Source organism: Lampris incognitus, chromosome 8 (genome assembly GCF_029633865.1).
Source record: "Lampris incognitus isolate fLamInc1 chromosome 8, fLamInc1.hap2, whole genome shotgun sequence".
Lineage (NCBI taxonomy): Eukaryota > Metazoa > Chordata > Actinopteri > Lampriformes > Lampridae > Lampris > Lampris incognitus.
This window is the reverse complement of record NC_079218.1, coordinates 10290522-10315521: the sequence shown is the minus strand read 5'-3', so window position 1 is coordinate 10315521 and position 25000 is coordinate 10290522. Positions and strand designations below refer to the sequence as shown.

The 25000-nt window shown below is 46.0% G+C and overlaps 1 protein-coding gene across 1 annotated transcript in view; it reads left to right on the top strand.

Moving 5' to 3' along the window:
- The window catches only part of gbe1a (glucan (1,4-alpha-), branching enzyme 1a), a 251284-nt gene that overhangs the window by 216983 nt on the left and 9301 nt on the right, over positions 1 to 25000 (top strand). Inside the window, exon 14 of the mRNA XM_056285228.1 lies at positions 15471 to 15588. Coding sequence (XP_056141203.1) covers positions 15471 to 15588 — 118 coding nt within the window. The remainder of the gene's footprint in view (positions 1 to 15470; positions 15589 to 25000) is intronic.

Sequence of the window (25000 nt, the reverse complement as noted above, 5' to 3'; positions counted from 1 at the left end):
GAGCAGAGGGAAAAAAGTGCTCTCTATAATATTTCATGTATTTCATTCATCTGACAAGGCTATCGTTTTCTAATGACTGTGCATATGGACTAAAAGGGTTGAATAGTGAAAAAAAGAAGCTATCATAGGTCCATTATTGATACAAAATGTCCAGCCATAGAAACACACCGTTTAGTTTTCTCCTGTATTACAGGTGACGGAGCATGGATGCATTTCATTCTCCCCCTCCAGCATTTCTTTTCCAATAATTGGCTGCATGCTTAATGACCCCCCCACCCCCACCCCGCTGCCCCTGTTAAAAAAAAAAATCTACAGTGAGCAATACCTTGCTCACATTCTCCTTCCTTAAGCAATGCATGCTTGTTTAATTTCAGAGTAAGCAAAAGAAACTACATGTTGTGTTACCTAGCCCGCAGCAGTGCAAAACAAAAGATAAAAACACACGTCCACCAAAAACGGAGAACAAAGGAAAAAAATAAACACAAACCGTTAACAACACAGGCCATTCAGTGCAACACAGTCCAAAACTTCCACTGCCCAGAGAAGGAACGCCAGCCAGGACGACTGTCGGAACTGCTGGTCTGCATGGGCTAGCAGTTAGCTTAGCCTGCCCCGCTTCCGCATCCTGCCCTCGGTGCTTCCTCTTCGGGTGCAGCTCCAGGCAGGGCCGTGGTCCTTGGACCCCCCAGATGCAGCAGACCAGGCTCGATCCAACGCTAGCTGTCCCAGCCAGACACCCTCGACATGCCTCCTCCGCACTCCACATGACGACACATACGTGGACAAAAACACTGCACAGTCGACGCTAGGCAAGGCCGCCGCCAGACCGCCTCGGTGTTCCCTCCCCAGATAGCAGACGCATTTGGGCCTAATCTGGGGCACTTTTGGTACTTACGACTCAGTTATGGCACTGGCAACTGTTGTGCGGGCCAGACGTGGCCCAAATGTAATGAACCGGGCTTGACTTGGGTTACAGCACATACTATGTGGGCCAGATGTGGCCCAAGTGTGGCCGAGTTGAGGCAGCCACACTCACCCTGAGTCAACGCCGTCATTCAAGGCCAAATGTGGGCCGTAAGATAAATGCAGATGTGGGCCATATTCGGGCCAAAGATTCTTCGCTATCTAGGTCTCGGGCACAGCTCGGAGCAGGGCCGTGGTCCCTGGGCCCACAGGACGCGGCAGACCAAGCTCTCTCGGCCGATCCAACGCCACCTCTCCCAGCCATTGAACGAAAAAGTAAAATAAAATCGAAGGTCAAAATAAAAAGTCGCACGATGACACAAACTTAGACGTAGACACGGACAATGAGAAGGACGATGGCGGGTGAGGCCACTGCAAACGTGAGTTCGCTCCGCCGTCTTCCCACACAGAAGTTGTCCATGAAAAGAAAGGAGGAAAGGAAGGAGAGCTGTAATCTTATATCTGGTGAAAAGAGGCCCTGGGGGAAACCTATATAAGATGGTGATCGACGTCTTTTTTCATTCACTGGTTTATTAGGAGGTATACCAAATCGTATTTTGTATTTGGAATATGGCCTGATTCTTGATATGCCCAACATCACATGTGTGTACTGAGTGGTGTATGTAGCGGGGGGGGCGCTTTATTTGCTATCGTCGCCTACAATGGAGATCTGTTTTTTGGGTTTTTTTTCCGAGCGAAATTAGAATCCGGTTCCACTCAGCTAACTGGAAACGGCTGACACCCCCAGAATCTTATCATGTCAGCTGCGGCGCTCCATCTGCGAGATAGAGAGCACTACAAAGACGTGCCAGCAGACTGACTGTACATCCTCGTGGTGCCGAGTCTTTTTCAAAGGGAAATCCTCCCTCGTCTCGTTGATCTGCGCTTTTCCAACTATCTCAAATGACATCGAGTTTTCACATGATGTCAAGTGTTCGGGGGAGGGGCCGGCAGGAGCGATGGGGAAAGGGGGGGGGGGGACAGGATAGAGAGGGGTTGCATGAGGGAGTTTGCCTTCTTCTCTCCCTCAAAAGAGTGTTCCTCGATCCTTTTGGGAAGTGTGAACAGATCAATAACCTGTCAGACAGAAAGCCTTTTCACTGCTCGGCCCCTCCACCTGCCGCTACTCGACTCTGCTCCATCTAACTCACTCCGTGTGCTCACTCTTTCTCTCAAACTCTTTTCTTTCTTTCTGTCTTTCTTTCTTTCTTTTTTTTTGTTGTTATTACCTCCTCTCTATTGACCGGGCCTGCCAACTCGAAGAAATACTGCCCCCCCTCTCACACTCGCCCGAGCTCTTAATAAAGGAAAGGGTCAAGGTGTCTGTGACGCTCGGTAGATTGGTGCTGCGGGAGAAGAAACACACCGGTGGTGCCGGGTATCCGGAGCCGCTTGTGTGAAATTAAACCGGCCATCCGTGACTGAAGTGTGCCACCCACCGTCGGAGGGCCGCCGCCGCACCGCCGGCTCTGTTTACGTTGTGATTGACTGGATTCGAGGACGTTTTGTCTCTTCCCCCGAATCGACTGACTGGGAGTGTGATAGGAGGTGACGGTATCCTCCATCTGAGCACGAGTCAGACCGACTGTGCAAGATGCTGTACGGAGTCCTTATGAAGACGGTGTCAGGCCGAGTTAATTCTGCACCGGGGCTCGGGGGGTTTGTCCTCGAAAACCCCGGCGCTCTTCCACACCGGCTGAAGGGTGTAATTTGGGGAAGGTAGCAGCTCAGATTAGGTGTGATATTAAGGTATCTGTTTTTACAGTATTAGAGGATAAATGTCTCTCTTTTTACGGCCCGGGTCTTACTCTCATCGCTTTTGCCGTCATGCATATGGGTCTTGTCGTTTCACTCGCCGGCTTAGTTTTGCATCTTTTGGACTCAGCTTTACAGTGGCATCTCGCAGGGAAACTGACCACGAATCTTAAACCCGTCCTTTAAACAACAACAACAACTATAAAAGCCCTATACTGTCTCAGTTAGACTGTGCATATTATTTCCCATCCTCTATGACGTGTCTGTGGTGCTGGCTGGGTAATTTAGACATGGTTACTTCCACCGACGGTTAGTACAGACCGCCCATTCCTGCAAAGTCAACCAGGAAGTGGCTCAGCAGTATGATCAGCCATTGATAATATTTGACATTTCGAGTAATAACCTTTTTTAAAATTCATTTTCTGACCTTCAAGTCACTGGAACAATTACTAGTTAATCACTAATTGATTAATCACTGGAGCAGGTGTGGGTGGCGCAGTGGGTAGCGCGATCGCCTCGCAGCAAGAAGGTTCTGGGTTCGAGCCCCGGGGTAGTCCAACCTTGGGGGTCGTCCCGGGTCGTCCTCTGGGTGGAGTTTGCATGTTCTCCCCGTGTCTGCGTGGGTTTCCTCCAGGTGCTCTGGTTTCCTCCCACAGTCCAAAGACATGCAGGTCAGGTGAATCAGCCGTACTACATTGTCCCTAGGTGTGAACGTGTGTGTGTGTGTGTGCGTGTGTGTGTGCGTGTGTGTGTGTGCGTGTGCCCTGTGTGATGGCCTGGTGGCCTGTCCAGGGTGTCTCCCCGCCTGCCGCCCAATGACTGCTGGGATAGGCTCCAGCATCCCCGTGACCCTGAGAGCAGGATAAGCAGTTTGGATAATGGATGGATGGATGGGTGGAACAGGTGTACAGTATAAACACTACTACTACTACTACTACTACTACTTTCGGCTGCTCCCGTTAGGGGGCGCCACAGCGTATCATCCGTCTCCATCTCTTCCTGTCTTCTGCATCTTCCTCTGTCACACCAGCCACCTGCATGTCCTCCCTCACCACATCCATAAACCTCCTCTTTGGCCTTCCTCTTCTCCTCTTCCCTGGCAGCTCCATATTCAGCATCCTTCTCCCAGTATACCCAGCATCTCTCCTCCACACATGTCCAATCTTAGTCTTGAACGTATGCAGAACCCCCCCCCCCCCCAAGGCTTAAGAAAAGAGAAAGACTATGCATGGACTTCTTTCATGTCCTTTCACAAATACTAATAATAAATAATAATAAAGTCCTTTGATGGACTTTATTGAAGGTTTTCCCTGTCACTGAATGTACTTTTTATCTGGTTGTAACTACAATGTTTACACAGATGTATGTGTACACTGTTGTTTTCAAAAACATAGTTATCATGAGTAATAACTTTTAACTTTTACTGTTGTTTTCACCCCAAATATCTGTTTTTAATAATTGGGTGAATTTGGACCTGATGAAACATGTCTGACACCTTTATTCCGTGGCACCAAAAGCGGCGTTGTACAGCCGAGTCCAGCGGCGGTCCCGTGTCCAAAATCTCAAAAATTAAGCCGATTAATTAGTAAAATGACAATAACGGATATGCACCATGAGAAAAAAAGACAAAAATAAGACCCAAGTTGTAAAAAAACACAGTTATTCTTTAAAGGTGGAGGGTCTTGTTCACGAGTGAGGGTAGGATGGAGCGGGAGATTGACAGGCGGATTGGTGCAGCATCAGCAGTGATGTGGACGTTGTACCGGACCGTTGTGGTGAAGAGGGAGCTGAGCCGGAAGGCAAAGCTCTCAGTTTACCAGTCAGTCTTCATTCCAACCCTCACCTATGGTCATGACCTTTGGGTAGTGACCGAAAGGGTGAGATCGTGGATACAAGTGGCTGAAATGAGTTTCCTCCTTAGGGTGTCTGGGGTCAGCCTTAGAGACAGGGTGAGGAGCTCAGACATCTGGAGGGAGGTCGGAGTAGAGATGCTGCTCCTTCACGTCAGAAGGAGCCAGTTGAGGTGGTTCGGGTATCTGATTAGGATGCCTCCTGGGCGCCTTCCTTTGGAGGTTTACTGGGCACGGCCAACTGGGGGGAGACCCCGGGGTAGACCCAGAACTCGCTGGAGGGACTACATGTCCAATCTGGCCTGGGAACGCCTTGGGATCCCCCAGGAGGAGCTGGGGGGCGTTGCTGGGGAGAGGGACGTCTGGAGTGCCCTACTTAGCTTGCTGCCCAACCCCGGAGAAGCGGATGAATATGAATGAATGAATGAATGAGGTGGAGGTTTTATCCTCCCAACGTGTGCCCAAATGAACCTCTCTGAAAATTAGGCCGGGAAATGGACAAACTATTAGTAATAATAAATCTACTCATATATTTTAGGAATGTGTGTGTGTGTGTGTGTGTGTGTGTGTTAGTGTAGATAGCGGGACCGAAAACTAAAGCACTTACGATCCTAATTCTTTTTGGAGGTGGTAGGTATTGTCTCAGAGAGTAAGGGGGGAAATCCCAAAAAATTAAAATTATGCATAAATATGCAAAATATGCGTTTTTCTAAAAATGGCTAAAAACCACCTTTCTCGGCATTTCAGATGATTCTGAACATATTTGATTTTTTTTCACCTTTATAAATTGTTTTTTCTGGGACTTAGAAATGTTTTGGCATTATGCAAAATGTATGCATTTTTGTAAAAATGCACTTATGATCCTAATTTTTTTTTTGGAGGTGGTAGGTATTGTTCCAGAGAGGACCAGAAAATTAAAATATAATTATAATAATTATGCATAATTATGCAAAATATGCATTTTCTAAAAATGGCTAAAAACCACTTTTCTCGGCATTTCAGATGATTCTCAGCATTTGGGGGGAGGGAGTTGGAGTGGGGGGGGGGGTTTAGGGGCAGGGGGAAGGCGGTTAGCTGGCAGGATGAAGAGGAGGGCGATTTAGACGGGTGGATAACCAAACCGCTACTTTGTAGCGGGGTTCTTCTAGCCAATCTTATACAGCGCTTTTCTAACACTAAAAGTCGCTTTACAATAAACAGGGTGAAACAAGACAACAGATAAACACAACACAGACATACCGGGGTGGATGGGAAGGGGGGCTACGAGAGGGAGAAGCGGCAGCCCCACACGACGCCAGCAGTACTCACCCACTTAAACACATACAAACGGGCAAGAAAACCAAAAACCAACAGCACTGTAGATGTTGATTTTGTGTAGGGGTTTACTCCCGTGGCCTAGTCCTCTCCCAAGGTATCCACGAGGGGCAGCGGCACCATTTGACCCATAGCTGGGGGCTGGTTCATGGTCATCAGGGAGTATCCACAAATCGGTAGGCCTGCGTACCGCACGTCTAGGGGCCAGACCTCCCCCGAGTCCCTTGTAGTTCAGCCAGGGTCCAAGATGTACCCAGTTACCATGTGTCGCCACGAGGAGGCGCTACATAGGGCTTGCTGTTGGAGAGGCTATGTAATGGCCGGGAGAGACTTCCGTGCTCGGCTCTCCTGTTCACATTTCTGCTAGCCAGCGGTGAAGGTTGAGAGTGAGACGTGACAGACACAGAACACTACACCAACACACTAGACACTTCACAACAACCCACTTCTCATTGTTATTAGCCTGTGTTGCCAGGTTTGATGGACTCCTGTATGTTCAGACTGCGAGCACTTGAAATGTTCTTTCTTCTTTCTGACATTCTTTCTCTCTTTCTTCACACCAGACATGGACGGTGAGGTACAAGTCGAGCCTCGCTGTGCCTCCTTGTTCGGTTTGTGCACTTGACAGCAGTCAACTAACATCCTCTTATTCTCAGTCTGGCCTCTCAGTACCAGAACTTTTGAGATGTTAGTCTTTTTTTCTTTTTCTTTTTTTTTAAGATTTTCATGGCACCACTGGACTCTTAACCCGTACAGCCACCTCTGTAAATCATCCTGCATTTGCTTTTACTTACTCTTTTTACCAGCTTCCTAGTTTGTTTTTGTTTTTTTCCCCTTTTACTCCCCAATTGTAGTTTCCCAATATTAAACCAGTCAACTTGTGGTCACAAATGCCAGTGGTCAAGAAGCAGAGTATAAGATGTGATGGATAGCGTTGGCAGTTGATTCTGATTTATTTATTGTGAATTCTTTTTTATCATTATTTATTTCTTCTGTTCCTTTCGTATTAATCTCAGTTGCCTCGCCGTCTGAACCACAAGATGAGAGCCCCAGAGAGATTTGCCCCAAGGACTAGAAACTCCCCCCTCAGGTACTCATCAGCTGTCAGTCATCCATCACTCAGAGTCCGGGAGTCCATGCCGGGTGAGACGGCATCATTTAGATGATTGATGACTTGTTGAGTTAAAAAATAGTAGTGGTGAAAAGAAGTGTATTTTCAACTTGGACTCGGTGCATGGATGCATATGCACACACGTAACCTCGCACAAACCTAGAATATCACACAAGGAGTCACGTGCATGTACACACAAAGACACACGTGCGGCCTTGGTTACATGACACCCCGGCAGCAACACCAGCTTCTTATCAAGCCTATACAGTCACCAGATTCTTATCACTTGTTGTTGAGAGTAAAAGGTACCCAAATGTAATCAAGTCCTCACAGGACAAATCAGGAACAGGGATCGGGAACAATTTATTGTCATTTCTTTCATGTACTTGCATACACAAAAGAAACGAAATTCCTTTTCCCCCCAGCCCACAGCAGTGTGACACAAAAGACAAAAACACATCCAAAATTCCCGAAAATTACACCGCCAAAAACATAAAAAACAGAGAGAACAAAGCAAAAAAAAAGAAAAACCCACAAAGTTAACAACACAGTCCCACTCAGTGCAACACAGTCCAAAAATTCCACTGTCCAAGAGAACGAACGCCAGCCAGGATGACTGTCGGAACTGCCGGACTGCTGGGGTAGCAGTTAGCTTAGCCTGCCCCGCCTCCGTGTCCTGTCACACCGCCCTCGGTGTTTCCTCCTCGGGCGCAGCTCTGGCAGGGCCGTGGTCCCTGGGCCCACTTGATGCAGCAGACCAAGCTCTCCCAGCCGATCCAACACCAGCTCTCTCAGCCAGACACCTTCAACGCACCTCCACACGACAACACCAAAAACACAGTCAACGCTAGGCGAGGCCGCCGCCAGACCACCCTCGGTGTTATCGGAACTGCCGGACTGCATGGGCTAGTAGTTAGCTTAGCCTTCCCCGCTTCCGTGACCTGTCAGACCACCCCTGGTGTTACCTCCTCGGGCACAGCTCTGGTCAGGGTCGCGGTCCCTGGGCCCAAAAGACACGGCAGACCAAGCTCTCCCAGCCGATCAAGCAGCAGCCCTCCGAGCCGTCAAACGAAGACAAAACCTAGACGCAAACATGGACAAAGACACCGCATGGACGGCACTGGGCGAGGCCGTCACAAATGCAAGTTTGTTCCACCATCTCCCCACACCAGTGCTGGGTGAGGCCGCTGCAAATGTGAATTCGCGCCGCCATCTTCCCACACCGGAAGCGGAAGACTTCCTGGATGGAGTCCATGGAGGACGTCAGGGGGTATTTTGGCCCTCTCTTCATTCTATCCAAGACAAAGAGCATCTGCATGTAAAGGCATCTGTACCTCTTCACCTTCTCTTCTACTTTTCCGTGCAGTTTCACTTTTTCTTTATAGGAGCTTTTTGCATCTTCCTCATGGTCTCACCTCTCCTTTTCCTCTCCTTCTGTCACCTCCATCTCATCTCCCTTTTATACTCAAGTCTGTGTTCCCCTATTCTTCAAGTTCTGTCAAACAGACATCCTCAGACGCAGGGTTTACCCGATGTGCATTTGAAAGAAATGGATTCAGGGTTAGGTAATGCAAGGTCATGAACGTCAGAGATGGATGGAAAAGGATTTAGTGTTCACACAATGTAATGTTGAGGACGCCACTCAATGCATAATGGATAATATTGAGCTGGCGATTGGCTGCAGATTAGGGCAAGGCAGAATAAGTGAAGAAAGCCAATCCTTACTGACAGTTAATTGTGTTTGGGCAGTTAGAAAGTTGCTCTGCGAGTGAAGTTATTCTTCCTTTTATCACACTTGCCTATTAAGCTGCCACAAATGCTCGCTATCAACTGGCCGTGCTTTCCCCAAGCCTCTATTGACTGCAGTACATTTTACAAAATCCATTAAAAACGACATCACAGTCTCTAGTGTGTGTGTGTGTGTGTGTGTGTGTGTGTGTGTGTGTGTGTGTGTGTGTGTGTGTGTGTGTGTAGATATATATATATATATAGTATATATAGTATATATAGTATATATATATAGTATATATAGTATATATAGTATATATGCATGTATGCGTTAGATTTTTTTATACTCCTTGAGGAAATGTTTACCCCCATACATACTTAAATATATACGGTGAATATAACAAGTCAACACACCCATGTTGTTGAAGCACCTTTTGATTTTATTACAGCGCTCAGTCTTTTTGGGTGGGAGTCTATCAGCTTGGCACATATTGACGTGCAATATTTTCCCACTCTTCTTTACAAAAACGTTCTAGAGCCGTCAGATTGTGAGGGCATCTCCTGTGCTCGGCCCTCTTCAGATCACTCCACCGATCCTCTGTTGGATTCAGGTCTCGGCTCCAGCCGTTTCAAAACAATCTTCTTCTGGTGAAGCCATTGCTTTGTTGATTTGGATTTATGCTTTGGGTCACTGTCGTGCTGAAAGGTGAAATTCCTCTTCATCTTTGGCTTTCTAGCAGACGCCTGGAGGTTTTGTGCCAAAATCGACTGGTATTTGGAGCTTTTCATGACTCCCTCCACCTTGACTAAAGCCCCCGGTTCCGGCTGAAGAAAAGCAGCCCCATACCATGACGCTGCCGCCGCCATGCTTCACCGTAGGTATGATGTTCTTTGTGCTGTGTTGTATTCTTTCATGCCCCTCTCCTGATTGATACCTTTCAACAATGAGATCCCGTTCATGCTTCGTAAGCTCTTTGTGGACCACGGCTTTTGCAGCTGGATGCAACCAAGAAGATGTCAAGAAGCTCCTACAGGAACAGCTGACCTTTATTTGGGGTTAATCACAGTCATGTTAACTGATGGCAGGTGTATACTAACCGCTATTTAACACGAGTTTGAATGTGAGCGGTTAATTCCGAACACAGTCACATCCCCGTTTATAAAAGGGTGTTGCAAGTTTTGTATTTTTCTCCTATTTTTTTCTTACATTTTTTATTTTTCGCTTTACTTTTTATGGGTTGCAATTTCACATTACGGGTGGAAAAAAAGTTCTGAAATGATTTATCTTGGTTTCACTTTTTTACATCACAAAAACCTGCCGTTTTAACAGGAGTGCGTAGACTCTGTCCGTCCATGTACTCACACAAATATTTCAGTAATATAACATATAATAATAATAATAATAATAATAGAATTCCACATTTCAGTGGTATGAGCTCTTCTGCTGAGAGTCAGCTATGTGGTTCGTGTTAATCCAGGACTGAAGCGGCATCGGTACAAACTACATAATTTTGGATCATCTTCTTCAACTAGATGTTGTGATGGGAAAATACAAGCTCATACAGGTTCTGCTGTAACCTTTGTACTTGGACAAACGGAGCCACTTGTTTCTAGTTAGACATCACGTACTACTCCCATGTTTTTGTGTACGACTTGGGTTTTGCCTACAGCTGACCCTTCCTATGTAAGTCGGTGCGACCTTGGTGCTGAGACAGTGGCTGCTTTCTCCATGTTTACCTTAGTCTAGAAGTGCTCTTGCCCACAACAAAGATGGCTGGTACGTGGCCTTCCTATGGCAGAGGGGGGAGTAGCTTGCACCTGCAGATGGGGGGGGGGGCTGCTCCCTTTGGTGTCAGCAGAAAACCACATTCCATCCTGATACGCAAGTTGTTTGTCTCCTCCTATCAAAACCACAGATCTCATGCTCTGGGCTCTTTCTTGCCTTGGCGAGACTGAGACCACCACGTACGTGCAAGTTTCTGTGAATTAAACTTACTCAGAGAGACAAGACTGACTATTTTCTTTTTCTCACAAAGTTTGCCAACACAAATTTGGCATTGTTGCAGGATCACTCGTGCAGAGGGGGGCTTCTGGGGCCGAGTGTGACAGGTAAGAGTGTGCACACCCTGAAGTCCTGGACTTCAGCCTCAACCTCCCCGTCAAAGAGGGTAGAGAAGCGGGGGCCTGACACCTAAGGGCCAGACTCACTCACCGCCGTGATCCAAAGAAAAAAACAAGGTGATAAACTACGATCTGTCTTTCTGGTAAGATCTATTTTTTTTTATTTTATTTTTTACAGAAAATTGAGAAATTCAGACCACGTACGGGCAATTTTCTGTGCGTTAAACCTACTCAGAGAAACAAGACTGACTTATTTTCTTTTTACCAAAAAGTTTGCCACCACGACGTCGTCGCATTGGAAATGGGAAAACTTTAAGACCACATTTTGGTGAAGAAATTGGATTTTTTTCCCCTGAAAAGTAAGAAAATCCAACCAAAATATTCAGCAAGCAGAAGATGCCCATTTTCTGATTTGACGTGCCGATTATTTTGGGGTTTTCTTTAAACAGAACATAATAATAAATATAGCAACCCTCCTCCGTTGCTTTCCCTGAGGTTTCTCCCACATTTCCTTTCCCGGTAAGGATTTTCTTGTGGAGTTTTTCCTCATTCGAGTCTAGGATCTGAGGATAGAGGGTGTCGTTTACCGTATATTGTCATTTGTTGTTGTGTATTGCACTGTTTGTAAAGCCCTTTGGGACCACCTTGTGAATTTGTGCTGTACAAATAAGCCTGACTTAGTAATTCATAGCAGGTCAATGAAGAAATTTCTTCCAGAGATAGCCGAAGATCGCCTTTTTTCCCCAGAGGGTTGTGATGCTGTGAGTATTTCAAGGGAAGTGGGCGCCTTGGCCTGATGTTAGCATAATGGATTTGGAGGCTGATGTGCAGAGGAGGACATGTTGACCCCATACATTATGCTTCCCTATGCTCCTGCTGGGGAGCATGCTTTAGATGCAGATCGGCGCTGTAAATGTCTGCTGAGGCAGTGAATAATGTCTTAGACGCCGGTACTGTAGATAGAAAGTGTTTACGAGACACGGGCGTCTGGCAGGAAGTAATAATGGCAGAGCTACCTTTAGAATAAAGGCAGTGCCGGTTAGAGGACTCGGAGGAATGTGAGGAATTCTCCCAATCAAAATGAATTGTAAGATGGTCTGTCTCTAGCATAATATATATACATAACATGTACAATCCCTAGGCTCTGTCAGTTGTAAGGTACAATCTGTACCCCATAAAATCCAGCCTTATGAAAATGGACTGTAGTAAAACCAATAATAATTACTATTCTTATTTTTTTCATCACATGCTGTAGAATTTACATTGCATAGAAATTGCTGCTGTGGTTATGATATGGAAACGCTGTAATGCATGGCATATAGTGAGGTGAGGGAAAGAACCAAAGGAAATACTTTAGTAATTATATATTTTCTATGATTTTACTAGTTTTGAGTTCATATGGAAAACCCTGAACTGCAAAAGGAGTGATGTAAACAAGGAGCCAGTCTCTCTCTGGAAACAAAAGGCCCTCTGCAGATGCAGCAGGGAATAAATTGTTTTATAGGCTCGGGAGACAACAGGGAAAAATACCACTGTTTTATCGACCGCCAAGTAAGTTTGCACTTACGGGGAATTTTACTCGGCGCAGTGTTCAAGTAAAACCCACAAGAAACAGCATAATATTGCAATGGTAGGAAGACCGAGAGTGGATAAGGGTTTCAAGAAAGCGTCGGAACAGTATCTGTGCATGTAGGAGTTTCAAGAGGGAGGGGGGATGAAGAAGATAGATGCTACAAGCGCGCGCATTTTCTTTGCCCATGTATTTTTTAAGAGAAAGAACGATCATGTCTTCCTCCGAGGGCTACAACTGTTGAAATTTTTTAAAAATCAATTTTTCAAGCGCCCTGATCCATGCGATAAGATACAAGCTTCATATTTCAGTCCACTTATCTGACTCCGCATGCTCTGAGCATGCATTAAAATGGAGCATGCAGGCTGCGTTTGCAGAAATAAAGAATAACGTACACCGACTCGTAAGCGTGCACTAGCAGTCCGTTCGGTTCCCTCAGTACTGAGCCAGAGAGAGCACAACCCTGTCAAGAACTACTCGTACCAACAGTACAGAAATAATGTTTGACATTAGTTGAATCAGTGAATTATAAACATGGAACGTTCTTTTTTTTCCCCCATTTACAAAATATAATGGATGCCAACGGCCACCATTTTGAATTGGATCAATACAGATCAATGTTCTATCCACTACGGAACACAATGGCACAGCGATGCAGTAAACTTACCTCGATTGCAGATCGGTAATGTTCGCCTGCAGTGTCTTTCACCCATTGTGCAACTCTGCTTGGCAATTATACCCAAGCATGTTGTGATTTATATATATATATATATTATTATTTTTTTGCTTATGCCTGGCCACGTGTGGTAACACACACATATCTATTTGCTTAACTCTCATACAAATGGACATACCTTGCAACCGAAAATACAATCGAGCTCATCCGTCAATACTCACTGCCTAATTCCATCTAATGCATTACACAAGCACCTATAAAAGGTGAGCGTTAAGCCAGGCATGCTCCCGTATCGACCCGTGCGATAGCCTGAAAGCACATTGACCACGCGAGCCACCTGGGACTGCAGAGTCAATATATGCAGGCAGCAGAAGTGATTGATTGATACCCTGCTACCTCGCCTCTTCGTCTGTCCTCCCCCTCCCTCCGGTTACCGTTTCTCTGCCAGACATTCCTGAGAAGCAACTCACCTCCAACCATTTCACCATAACTCTGACCCCCCTCCCTGATCCAGAGAGTCCCCAGAATTTAGTAATTAATCAGGAATCAGGAACGCTTTGTCATTTCATTTCATGTGTGGAAGTACATGAAATGAAATGGAAATATCGTTTCTACCAGCCCACAGCAGTGCAACACAAAGACAAAAACACATATCCAAAAACAATAAGAACTTCAAGAACACACACACTAATTCATATATCTAAACTAACACATATATCCAAACTAAAAAAAAAAAATTTTTTTAAATCACTGTCCAAGGAAACGAACGCCAGCCAAGATGACTGTGGGAACTGCCGGTCTGCATGGGCTAGCAGTTAGCTTAGCCTGCCTCGCTTCCGCGTCCTGTCAGACCGCCCTCGGTGCTTCCTCCTTGGGCATAGCTCCAGGCAGGGGCAGTGGTCCTTGGGCCCACCGGGCGCAGCAGACCAGGCTCCCCCAGCCGATCCAACGCCAGCTCTCCCATCCAGACACTCTCGACACACCTGCCCACACTCCACACGATGACACCAAAAACACCACAGTCAACGCCAGGCGAGGCCGCCACCAGACCACCCTCGGTTTTATCAGATCTGCCAGTCTCCATGGGCTAGCAGTTAGCTTAGCCTGCCCCGCTTCCGTGTCCTGTCAGACCACCCCCGGTGTTACCTCCTCGGTCACAGCTCCAGGCAGGGTCATGGTCCCTGGGCCCACTGGACCCAGCAGACCAGGCTCCCCCAGCCGATCCAGCACCAGCTCTCCCAGCCATCAAACGAAGACAAAATTTAAACGCAGACATGGACAAAGACACTGCATGGACAGTACTAGGTAAGGCCACTGCAAACGTGAATTCACGCCGCCATCTTCCTACACTGGAAACGGGAAATTGTGTTGTAAGAATTGTGTTGGTAGGATTTTAAAGCATACAGACAGAGCGAAAGACGGAGCGACACAAAGAAATAACTTTCTGTTGTGTTGTGCTTACTGGTTGCCTGCCACATCAAACACAAGGTGTGACATCGTTTAGCTCTGTCTCGATAGTCACTGTCTCTGTTTCAACAGTGTTTCACCGGTGTGGACCCGACTCCTTAGCCTCTGGCCTACTGAACTGGATGCTCACCCCCTTTCCCTTTCCCTTTTCCAACAGTGCTCAGCAAAACCAGTATATGCCATTATCTGTAAAATAACAGCTGATCGATTGTTTTACATTTTCCAGGTTTATTTCCATGAATGGAAATGCAGTCAATAAATTTCCAGGTTTTCCAGGATGTGCGGGAACCCTGCATTTGAACTCTGCTGAAAATTGGAATACGGCTGATGAGTGGTTATTGTTTCCTCTCCAGGTTGGAGAGTGAGGCGTTCCTATGCGAGTGGAAGTGCGGCAGGGGAGGTGGTTCTTGGTGAACACCCATCTGAAGCCTTTGTTAGGGGGCATATTTTAATGAGCTGGACACAGGGAGGGAGAGAGAGGTGAGCTTTAAACAGTGATTAACAGTTCAAAGAGAACAACTGGGTCTCAAAATCTCTCCCTCCTCTTGGCCATCTTTCCCCCCTTTGCACCCACTCCTCTCATCTTCAAACGCTCGTTGTAGGTGGGGTGGATGGGGTGGGGGGTGTCGTGCGAGGGACGGCCACTCCTGGGTCAACCCACAGGGAGAAATGGTGGAGGGAGATGAGAGAGGGCTGGAAGGGGAGCTTTGTCTCCTGCCTGGCCTTCTCCTTCTCCCCTCGCTGGGTAGTGATTAAATCGAGGCTCCTATGCCTGCCGCACGATGGCGCGTGGCAGAGCGAAGGCGGGGGATGCGGCTCGTCTCCGTTTAGCTTGCATCGTGATAAATTCAAACATCTCATTCTCCTCTGCCTCTCTTTGCTGCCCCAGAAATTAACCCCCTTAACTTTAATCAGATATAAAATCAAGTTGGATTCCGACGCTGAGCAGTATGGTGGCGAGGGCCGACTGGACGCTGACGCTGAGTTTTTCACAGAGCCGCCATCCCTCAAGGAGAAAACGCACACCATGAAGGTAAGGAGACTCGTCGACTGCTCACATCTGAAAGTTACCACTTAGGGACTGTACATTTTCTTTGGATGGATATTATTTGTAACTTACAAATACATTTACGTACACACACATCGCACACATTTATGCATGCAATCAAACATAGACACACAAATGGGCAGTTAACTTTTGAAACAGCATTAGATTCGACTTATTTCTGATTAAAACAGAATGGTTGATGGGATTTTTGAGGGGAAGAAGTTTGATTTAACTCTTGAGAGCCAATAATGGCTGGGTATTTTCAGAAGAATGTGGACATCAATATGCTATCGACTAGTTTGAGTTTGGTGGTGGCGGTTGATTCGTCTTCCCCGTGTGACTCTTATAGGTGCAGGATGACGTTACTAAAAAGATATTGTGTTTGTCGGAACGAGAAAAACATCCTATTAACACAAAAATAAAAGTTTTTATGAATTTCTAGAATATGGTGTTAAGGTTGATTCCGTTTTTTGGGGTTTTTTTTTACAACCTGGGTTTTGTTTTGTTTCTTTTGCTTCCCAAAGGAGGGTGGTAGTGTAACATGCACGGATAAATAAGACTCGCTAGCCCTTGGGTAACGGGTCGACTTTAGTCGACTGGTTAACGTTGTCACCCGTGGTGTGGGAGATCCGGGTTCGCGTCCTGGCTGCGGCAGTTCCCAAACTGCCCCCCCTGAATTCGCTACAGTATTTTTTGCCATTTTACATATTGGTGACTATATCATTTTCCTCAACGGCTTCATTTTGGAGATCTTGAACACAGGACCGCCCCTCGACACAGCTTTACAACATCATGTAATGGGGCCATGACATACTTAAATCTTTAAAGCTGTCCAACAAACACAATCTAGTACCTCAGTGAGGCTGTGTACACATGTACAGTTCGATGTATAGTTCTACCAACCTAGACCCATACCAACCTGTTTTCAGCGCCTACAATGCAGTTAAATCAGGGATCAGGAACACTTTGTCATTTCACTTCATGCTCTTCCATACATGAAATGAAACGAAATGCCGTTTCCCCCAGCCCACAGCAGTACAACACCGAGACAAAAACACCTCCAAAAACTAAAGAACACGCATACCCAAACTAACACATAGTATATCCAAACTAAACAAAACAAAATTGTCCAAGGGAACAAACGCAAGCTAGGATGACTGTAGGAACCGCCGGTCTGCATGGGTTAGCAGTTAACTTAGCCCACCCCGCGTCCTGTCAGACCACCCTCGGCGTTTCCTCCTCGGGCGCTGCCCAGGCAGGGGCCGTGGTCCCCAGACGAAGCAGACCAAGCTCTTCCAGCCGATCCAGCGCCAGCTCTCCTAGCCAGACACCTTCGACACACCTCCCCGCACTCCTCACGCCGACATCAAAAACACCACAGTCAACACCAGGTGAGGTCACCACCAGACCACCCTCGGTGTTATCGGAACTGCCGGTCTGCATGGGCTAGCAGTTAGCTTAGCATGCCCCGCTCTCTCAGCCAATCCAGCGCCAGCTCCACCAGCCATCAAACGAAGACAAAACTTAGACACAGACGTGGACAAAGGCACCGCATGGACGGTACTGGGTGAGGCCGCCGAAAATGTGAATTCGCGCCACCATCCTCCGACGCTGGCACTGGGTGAGGCCACTGCAAACGTGAATTCACGCAGCCATCTTGCCACACCAGAAGCAGGGGTTCCGGTGGGGGAAGGTTAAAGGTTCACAACCTCTTAAATAGACGACATAAGGTTGGAAAAGAGAAATTTGTCAAGTCCACTGTAAGAAGTCTGCTCATAAGTGCACAGTACAGCCCTCATCTGAACTAAATACCAAGTGGAAAAATACCAGTACTCGTTCCTCAGTTGCTACCCCCCAAATTCCTCTTAGGCAAGGCATTAATTCCTCAGTGACTCGAAAGTAAGCAACAGAAGTTGGTTGAGCTAGGTGTGAAAGTATATCTCATACAACAGTGGTTTTCAATTTTTTGGCCCCCAAGAACCTCCACGTCCAAGTTAATATTTCAGTCCCCCCCCCCCCATAGGATACATGCTAACCTGTCTGTCTGTCTGTCTGTCTGTCTGTCTGTCTGGCTGTCTATGTATAAACACACCAATGTAGTTAAAAGTGCTTATTCTATTTAACCCCATAAAAGTGATTTGAAAACATTTGTTGTTGTGGTAATCCCCAAATATTTACAAGGCAAACATCCTTCTTTTTCTTTTTCCCATTCATAGCAAACATGACTAACATCTGCAGACAGTAAATCCCATTATACTCCCAAAGCGTTGTATAAAATGCAGTCATTCTTTCAGATCTGTGGATATTAAAGCCATAGTGTGTAGTATTGCCTGTAGGCCACACGAGGGAGACCTTCTTCCAGATCTGTCAATATTTAAGACAGATGGCCTGGCGGCCTGTCCAGAGTGTCTCCCCACCTGCCGCCCAATGACTGCTGGGATAGGCTCCAGCATCCCTGCGACCCTGAGAGCAGGATAAGCGGTTTGGATAATGGATGGATGGATTACTTATATCTTGATGTCTTGTGATTGAAGCTTTCAATGATTTCCTATCTTCTCAAGGCCCCCCTTACTAGCGCCCCGGCCCCCCTGTTGAAAACCCCTGTAGTACAACACAAAGCAGTATTCATGTGGTGTCAGATTTACAGTCTGAAGGAGTATCTGACCAGGAAGTGCCACGTGAACCCCTTATCAACCCTTGTCGGATGGTCAAGTCCGAGAAATCGGAATTCAGGATGCAGCTTGAATTGGCCGAGTTGTGATATGACTGCTCTTTCCAAAAATGGCTGAACATGGAGAGTCGTACATAAACAGTAAGAAATTTGGTAACACTTTACTATAAGGGTACAAGCATTAACTAACAGCTAATTAACAGTTAACTAATGTGTCAAATAATCATTTGCTAACGGTGTTCATTATTTACTAATATTAGTTAGTACCTTAATTAACCTGTAAATCCTTAATAAATGTTAAGAGACAACAAGAGATTGTTTTACACTCACATTGTTTTAAACACACTGTCAAAAACTCCATCATAAATCGACATTTTTATTCAATTTTGAGCCATATTTTTACATTACACTTTTAGGTCCTGGATATTTTACCTACATTTTGACAGATTTTAGTCATCGGATGTTTGAATTTCAACTTATAAGTTTCCCAGTCGGGGCAGCCTGCCACAAGTGGACTGGTGCTAGCACAGCCCGACTGGTTTAGCATGGGAGCTAGCTAGTCAATGGGGACTGCTCTAGCAGCGTGGGAAACTATCAAGTGTCAAGACACTAATTTACCAACTAAAAACCGAAGCCTAATCTCCGCAGCGGGTCCAGTTGTTGGGCCTGTGTCAACACCCCATCTATAATCCATGGCTCCACTCACTTCCCCATCTGGCTGTCAGCTGCCTCCATCTTGCTGATAAGATTGTGGAGTTGGAAGGAAGAATCTCCACGCTCTGCCAGATCCAGGATGCTGAGAAGCTTATGGATACCATCCTCTTCGGCCCAGCACAAACCAACACAACCTGTGCCCGAGAGCCTGATACCACCGCTCCCCGTCCTGCTGCTGTCTCTGCCCTTCCTCAGGTCATCATCCCTGATGAATCCTGGGACCGGCTCGGAACTACACCTAAAGGCCTGGTCAGCTCCATTCCATCTCACCACGAGCCCTGGCAGTGCTCCTCTCGTAATGTAACACCTCCTAATCATGACATCCAGATGCAAAATAAATTCGACATCCTCGACCTGTGTGACTTCCCTACTTTGGCAGGGGAATCTCTGCCTTCACCTCCATCTCCCTTGGCATTGCGTGAGTCCCATAGCTCACTGTCGTCTCCAGCCATGCCTGGGCACTTCTCCCACACCAGGGCTCGCCGCACCATACCGCACTTCACAACAGAACCCATAGGAACTCCTGCCCCCTCTCTGTCCACCCTTCTCTATCCATTTCTTCATTGTCTCCTTGTCCCATCTCATCAAGCCAATCCCCACCCTCTCCTCCCCCATCCATATTAGTTATCTGCGACTCCATCATCAGAAGTCTGAGGAGAAACTCAGCAGTGACCCGCTGCTTTCCTGGTGCCAAAATTTTGAATATTTAAAGCAAATCCCAAATATTCTTGATAAGCACCCTCTTATATTACTCCAAATGTAATTATCCATGTCGGTTGCAATGATGTCACAAAAACAAGATGTCTGAAATATTAAAAAATTACTTCATCCATCTTTTTGATACACTTAAAGCCAGCTGCAAACATGTCTTCATATCTGGACCAATTCCTCCCCTTAGCAGGGATGTTGAACGATTTACCAAGGTTTTAAATCTCCACACCTGGCTGCAGTCCTTTTTCCCATTACATGACGTACATTTCATCAATAATTCATCATTCTTTGTGAGGGATGGTCTTCACCCCAACGGCCTGGGCGCTCACATTTCAACAGATAATATATTTTACTCTGTTTATAATACCACCAGCAAGTGACTGTGACACTTCAGCTTCTTCTGTCCACTGCAACCTACACTCAACCAACTTTCAGACTCACTGGCTCCCCCGTATGGACCGGCTGTATCATACAATGGGCACTCCGCTCAAGGGATTCCCACTGACCAGGTCAAGAAGCTTTCAAAGAAAGACAAGGGCTATAAAGCACTAAAACCTTAAGTATCAAAAATCAAACCCACCTAAGACTGATCCATTACAATCCCTTAATGTTAAGCTTGCCTTTTATAATGTAAGCTCACTGTAAAACAAGATTTTTATCTTAAAATGATTTTAGTACTTGCTTTAATTTAGATATTTTTATTGTTGACAGAAACTTGGTTGAAGGTTGGTGACTGCAGTCAGCTGAGTGAACTGTGCCCCCCAAACTATGACTGGTTCAGCTCTCCCCCGGTTACTTACTGGTCGTGGTGGAGGCCTTGCCGGGGTTTTTTTCTTTCTTTATTTTTTTAAATCAGCACAAATGCAGCTCCATTACTATCAACAACTTCTCAAGTTTTGAAGTGTTAATGTGTTGGCATCTATCGACCCCCCCCCCCAAGGCAAACCCAGTGTTTTTATTAGAATTCTCTGAATTTTTATCATCGGTTATTTTAAAATATGATAAGATAATCCTGGTTGCTGATTTTAACTTACACATAGATGACGCCTCCAATTCTACAGCAGTTGAGTTTCTTAATACCACTGAGACCTTTAATCTTGTTTGACATGTCTCTGGCCCAACTCGTAGCTGCGGCCATACTTAGGATTTGGTGGTTATGCTCGGTTTGGACTTACATAATGTGTCTATGATGGAGCTGTCCATCTCTGACCACCAGTGTATTTTATTTGATACTCTGTTTCAGACTGCACCAGAGACATGTAAACTCAATTTCAGGTAGTTGCTGAACATACAGCTGATGAATTCTGTTTCCTTTTTAACAAGGAAAAACATGCCTTTAATTAAGATATAAATGAGCTGCAAGGAAAAGTCAATCAAATTTGTGTGACTACACTGGACACTGTCACCCCACTTACAACTAAAACATAAATGTTGTCAGTTCTTTCCCATAGATCATTGAGGACATTAGAAACCTTGAAAAAGCATGAGGGAGAACAGACTAAACGGAGGACAAGAAAACTCCCAAGTCCATTACCTACAAATGAAAGATCAATTTGTCATCTACAATCAAAAAGTGAAAGAGGAAAGAGACCAGTATTTCTCTGTTAATAACCACCATAAAGCACAATTCCAGATTTTTACTTACAACCATTAATCAGCTTGTCAAACCTCCATTCACTAGTCCCTCTGCTTTATTTGCTGCTGACTGTGAGAAATGTCTCTCCTTTTTTCTCGACAAAATTCACCAAATTTGAGCAAACATCGTCCTTCCATCTTCTCCCATGATTCTCTCTTGTCCATGTCCTCATTTGCTAGATAGCCTCTGGCAAGTTGATAAGGAAACTCTCACCAACATTGTGTCACACATCTCTCATCCAGTCATCTGGATATCATTCCAGCTAAATTATTCAGAGAAGTGATGGGTGAAATAGGCCCTAGTCTGCTCCAAATTTGACATGGCTCCCTTTGCTCTGGATGTGTTCCAGATTATTTTAAAATAGCCTGTATTAAGCCACTACTAAAAGGACCTGGCCTTGATCCGTCAGTTTAAAAAAGAAAATTTAGACCAATCTCAAAATTCCCCTACATTTCCAAAATTCTCGAGAAACTGGTTTTAGAACAACTTCTGGAAGGACTTAATAGCAACAGCATTTTTTTTTTTAATTTCAGTTCGGATTTTGCAAGCTACATAGCACTGAAACAGCTCTTGTAAGGGTTAAAAATGACTTATTAATGGCTGCAGATTCTGGACACCACTCTGTACAGGTGGTGCTTGACCATAGTGCAGCATTTGACACCATCAGTCATGCTTGGACACCATCAATCACGCTACACTAATTAATAGACTTAAGGATTGGGGGAGCATTTCTGATTGGGTGAGCATTTTCTGGGTGGTTCTCCTCCTATCTGTCAAACGGAAAATTTTATGTCTCAATTGATTCATTCATCTCTTCAACCTCGCCGATAACATGTGGCATACCTCAAGGATCAATTCTTGGACCAGTTCTGTTCTCTCTGTATCTGCTACCATTAGGTCATATCATTTGTCACCATAACATCTCATTTCACGGTTATGCAGAAAATACACAGTTATATCTCTCCATCAAACCCTTGGAATGTAACAAACTTGCGACACTGCAGAGCTGCATAGCTGCATAGCTGATGTGAGAGACTGGACGTCACAGAACTTTTTGCTGTTAAATTCTGAAAAAAAACAGAGGTGCTTATCATTGGCCCTGAGCACCTCCATAACCAAGTCCAGCCACTGCTCGGTCCCTTTATCCCAAATACTAAGGACACTGCAAAGACCTGGGTGTTATCTTCAACAGTAAGCTAAGCTTTGGACACAACTCAAAAAAATTGGTGCAATCGTGTTTCTTCCAACTCAGGAATATTTCCAAGATCAGAGCAATGTTATCTTTTAGCAATACAGAGAAAATTATTCCTGCTTTTATTTTCTCATGCCTGAACTATTGGTAACGCCTTGTTTACCTGCCTCAGTCTCCGAGATGTAGCTCAACTTCAGATTGTCCAGAACTCTGCAGTCAGACCTCTGTCGAAGACCAAATGCTTTTCTCACATCACCGCAGTTTTAGCCTCCTTGCACTGGTTACCAATTTCTTTTAGAATCCATTTTAAAATCTTACTCGTGACTTACAAGGCCTTACATGGCCAGGCACCAGAGTACATAAGTGAACTCTTAACTCATTACTGTCCAAAAGGCCTCTTAGAGCTGCCGGATCAGGCCTGCTAGCTGTTCCAGAGTCCAGGTTAAGGTCAAAGGGTGATCAAGCATTTGCTGTACTGGCACCTCAGCTTTGGAACAGTCTTCCAGTTAGTATTCGATCTGCTGCCACTGTCTCTGCTTTTAAGTCCTGTCTTAAGAGAGGACTTAAAACACAACATGTGTTTCTTCCAACTCAGGAATATTTCCAAGAATATGATGCAGTTCTGTTGTGCAGCCACCCGGTTTTAAGTTAATTTTAATGTTTTCGCTTACTCTACCTTTTGGGTGATTTATTTCTAAATTTCTTTTAAAATTCATTTTGCTGTTCTTGTGTTTTTCTTCTAAATTGGTGATTGTTTTTATGCTGTCTTTGGAAAGCACTTTGTGCTCCTAGCTTGATAAGTGATACGTATACAAATAAAATTATTATTTGTTAACAGTTACTTAATGCTCATTATTGTATTAACTGTTCGTTAATGCTTATTGCTGCATTAACCAATGTTAATTAATGTACCCTTATTGTAAAGGGTTACCAGAAATTGGACCAGAAGTAGACATTTGAAAGATGGATGGATATTCCTCGATAACTAGCACCCCATGACATTCAATTTCCTGCGGAAGCCACCCATACACCAGGCGCTCCTCTCCATCTTCGCTCGCCTCCGCCTTTTCTCCAGATCTGTCTGACCATAAAGCGTGTGACTACGCCAGCTACTCAGGTGGCCGGGGTTGCGCTGACTCTTGACCAAAGTACAACCTGACATGATTTGACCACGCGCGCCCAACACGTCTCGTGGATAAACAAAAGGTTTACAAAAAGAAATCCCGTGAAGAAGTCCAGCCCCTTCGTCTCTCTGTGCAGTCTTTGGAGGGTTTTTAACTCCCACCCGCTGAGCGGCAGTGAACGATGACCCCGGGACCCGCTCACCCAGGCCTGACAGGAACACCGGAGAATGCAGACAGGGAGAGTCATCATTTATCCCCCGTGTAATTACTGCGAAAATCAAGGTGCCGGAATATCTGTGCCCCGTCCAACGGAAGAGGGAAAAAGCCCCCTGAAGGACTGTCTGAAACGTAGGCCGCCTTGGAAATGAAGAGACAGAATCGAGGAGAGACGTATGAGAGGCGGGTGGCGGTGGGGGGGGGGGGGGAGACGTGACGAGATAAAAGGAATGAGACAGAAAATCAGTCAATATGAGGTCAAACAGGTGTAAGAGAGTTGTTCTAATGAGGAGTCAAGTCCACTGATTAATCAGCTGGAATAGGATGAAGCGATGGAATAGCAATGTAGGGGAAGTGTGTGTGTCTGTGTGTGTGTCTGTGTGTGTGTGTGTGTGGGCCTGTATCTAGCATGGGAGCGAGACCCGGGTCACATTTTGTTCCGCAATTAATTTGCTAAGCGATGTAAAAGCCTTTCGTTGCCTTCATCGACTACCAGTTGGGTTTAGGCGAGTTGTCGATCGCGCAAAAAAAAAAGTGTAGTAAACTTTGTTGAGGCTTTCCTGTCTTTATTTTGTTTGATTTTTAATTTTTTGCCCCTTTTTCTCCCCACTTGTATCCAGCCAATTACCCCACTCTTCCGAGCCGTCCCGGTCGCTGCTCCGCCCACTCTGCCGAGGGCTGCAGACTACAGCGTGCCTCCTCCCATACGTGTGGAGTCGCCAGCTGCTTTTCACCTGACAGTGAGGGGTTTCGCCAGGGGGACGTAGGGCGTGGGAGGATCACGCTATTCCCCCCCCAGCCCCATCCCCCCCCCCGGAACAGGCGCCCCGACCGACCAGGGGCAGGGCACATACCCACATCCGGCTTCCTACCCGCCGACACGGCCAACTGTATCCGTAGGGATACTCGATCAAGCCGGAGGTAACGCGGGGATTCAAACCTGTGACCCCCCGACCGCTACGCCACCCGGATGCACTTTCCTGTCCGATGGGTGCGGCCGCCGCCACCTGTCTGGCGTGAGCAGGCCAAAACAAAGCATTTAAGTGTTTTGGCAAATGCTGTTTGGTCCTGGGCTGGGTGGGAATACACACATGTTGGCGGAGAGCCTTTTCCCCGGATGTGCACACACGCCG